This window comes from Penaeus chinensis, chromosome 11 (genome assembly GCF_019202785.1).
Source record: "Penaeus chinensis breed Huanghai No. 1 chromosome 11, ASM1920278v2, whole genome shotgun sequence".
NCBI lineage: Eukaryota > Metazoa > Arthropoda > Malacostraca > Decapoda > Penaeidae > Penaeus > Penaeus chinensis.
Genome location: NC_061829.1, coordinates 17,603,598 through 17,606,097, shown reverse-complemented (window position 1 = coordinate 17,606,097; position 2,500 = coordinate 17,603,598). Strand labels below are relative to the sequence as shown.

The window sequence follows — 2,500 nt, the reverse complement described above, 5'->3', positions numbered from 1 at the left end:
GTATTTTTAACTTATTATGCATCTCATTAGTAGCCGAAAGATGCTACTGAGACGAGGCAGGAACACACAAAAAAACACTTACCTTAAAGACTAGATTCTTGGCCTGCTGGTAAAAGAGTTCCACCGTCTGCGGGCTCTGAAGCTGCAATACCGACTCAATGTAAAACCTGAAAAAAAGGAAAATACGAAACTCATTAGAGAAGAGGGGGAGAGAAGACAATGGGAAACGAATCCCCCAAAGCTATTTCCCATTATCATAAAAATGCCACTCACAAGCATCCACCGAAGGCAAAAGTTAACACCCGAGAGCTAATCTTCCAAACAATTTCGAAGAAACCACACACATGTTAATTGACATCCCAAACAAGTGCATGGCAGAGAGAGAAAAACAAATCAACGACGTCACATAAATTCACAAGAAAACAAAGACTTCCAAATGAACTTTTCGAGATCGACAAATTACGAAAAAATAAATTTTACTGGTTTCCCTTTCCCCAACCCCGGCCATCTTTCACAGTCTACCTGGCGGCCGGTCGCGTATCGGGCAGGTCCATCGGCTAACTGTTATTACTTCTCCCATCCACCTTACAGGAGGAGGGCGAGCAAGCGGCACTGGAGGAGAGGGCGTGATGGAATCCCAGTCTGTCCAGCTGTCTCTCCATCTGTCTGTCGGCTGTCTCGACTCTCCCTTCCTCTCCTCTCGCGTTTCCCTTTCCCTTTCCAATTACTTTTCCCTTTTCATTTTTCTTCCCCTTCCTCTTCTCTTTCTTTCTCCTTCTCCTTCTCTCTCTCCTTCTTCTCTTTCTCGCTCTCCCTCTCCCCTCCTCTCCTTTCTCTGTGCCTTACCCTCTCCCACAAGCGACGCAGCGATCCTTATTCCCTGAACGTTGCGCCTCGGCCGTGGGAGGGCAAGGGCCAGAGGGGGGCGGGGGAAGCTGCGCCCGTCCTTCGTTCCGCTTCGCCTCGTGGCCATAAACAAGGGACTGCCATACATGGGAGGGACAAGTGCGCCCCCGGCCACGCCCACCTTCCCTCGTAGCACAGTGGGCTTGTGTCTCTTGTTTTACATTCGTTCCAAAATATTCACTTAGGAGTGCTCGAGGCAAATTTCAGACCCTTACTTCAGAATTAACACATTCCATTCGCTTAATCACGTACGTGTCTCGTTCATATTTTGCGTGTCTGTGGGATTTGCAAATCCTGAAGAAGTTGTGGAGGTCGTGGGTTCAGCCACGACATCGACAGGGGTCTTTCACGTAGCTTCGTCACTCTCTCTCTCCCTCTTCCTCTCCCTCTATTTCTCTTTCTCTCTTTTTATCCCTTTCTCCTCCCTCTGCCCCTCCTTCCATCCTCCCCCTCTCCTTCATGGTTATTTGAGGAAAAAAATAATACATTCACCCACCAGAGCTATCCCATAGAGAAGGCTTTCCCGCGCCTCACTCCGGCCTCACTCCCACTCCAAGCCTTTCGGACACCGTCGTCGAGCTTCAACCCTGGACGCTCCGGAGCACTTTTATGGACTCGGAATACCCATTTGCCGATCGTAATCTGGGAAATCCTAAAATGGTTCCTGTCATTACCAGCCGAAAATCCCAGTCACTTCCACTTGACTAATTTCACAGCACTTTCTTAAGATTTTTTTTTGGGGGGAGGGCTTCGACATCCTTTTCTTCTGTTGGCTCTCCTTCCCTTCCTCCTCCTCCCCTTTCCCTTCTTTCTTTCTTTACATACTCCTCCTTCTTCCTCCCTCCCTCCTTCCTTCCTTATTTCCGCCCGTCCATCCATTCTTCCTCCCTTCTTTTTTTTCTTCTTTACATCCTCTGTATGTATGTATGTATGTATGTATGTATGTATGTATGTATGTATGTATGTATGTATGTATGTATGTATGTATGTATGTATGTATGTATGTATATATGTACGTATGTATGTATGCATGTACGTATTTATGTATGTATGTATGTATGTATGTATGTATGTATGTATGTATGTATGTATGTATGTATGTATGTATGTATGTATGTATGTATGTATGTATGTATGTACATGTGTTTGTATGTATGCATGTACGTGTGTTTGTATGCATGTATGAACGCACGTGCTTTTCCCTTGCGTTTTATATCTGTCAAACTAAGGTGGCTTCATCTTCTTCCAAGACAGGAGGGAAGATGAAGGAGGGAGGAAGGGAAAGAGAACGACGGAGGGAGGGAGAGAAGACGAAAACCGAGGAACGACAGTTATTAACGAAGAACCAGTGAACATGGTGGCGATGAGGAATGCAATCATGATAAAAGCAAAATGCAAGTAGAACAACGAAGGGAAGTACAGGAAAACACACGAATATGCCGAAGGCCTTTTCGCATTTACTGCTTCATCAAGGCCTACGGGACAAGAGATACACAGAGGTATATATAAATGTACTTGGCGGTCAGGTTACGTCGGTAATCAGGTGAGTCATGATGAAAGGGATAGCAATACTATGGAAAAGGGAAAGATATTG

General features: G+C 45.7%; 1 protein-coding gene across 6 annotated transcripts in view; it reads right to left on the bottom strand.

The window, feature by feature from the left end:
* LOC125030529 (FERM domain-containing protein 4A-like) overlaps positions 1-2,500 on the bottom strand; it is a 418,748-nt gene that overhangs the window by 132,514 nt on the left and 283,734 nt on the right. For all 6 annotated transcript variants that reach the window (XM_047620612.1, XM_047620613.1, XM_047620609.1 and 3 more), the window contains exon 5: positions 83-167. In XM_047620612.1, the coding sequence (XP_047476568.1) occupies positions 83-167 (85 nt within the window). The remainder of the gene's footprint in view (positions 1-82; positions 168-2,500) is intronic.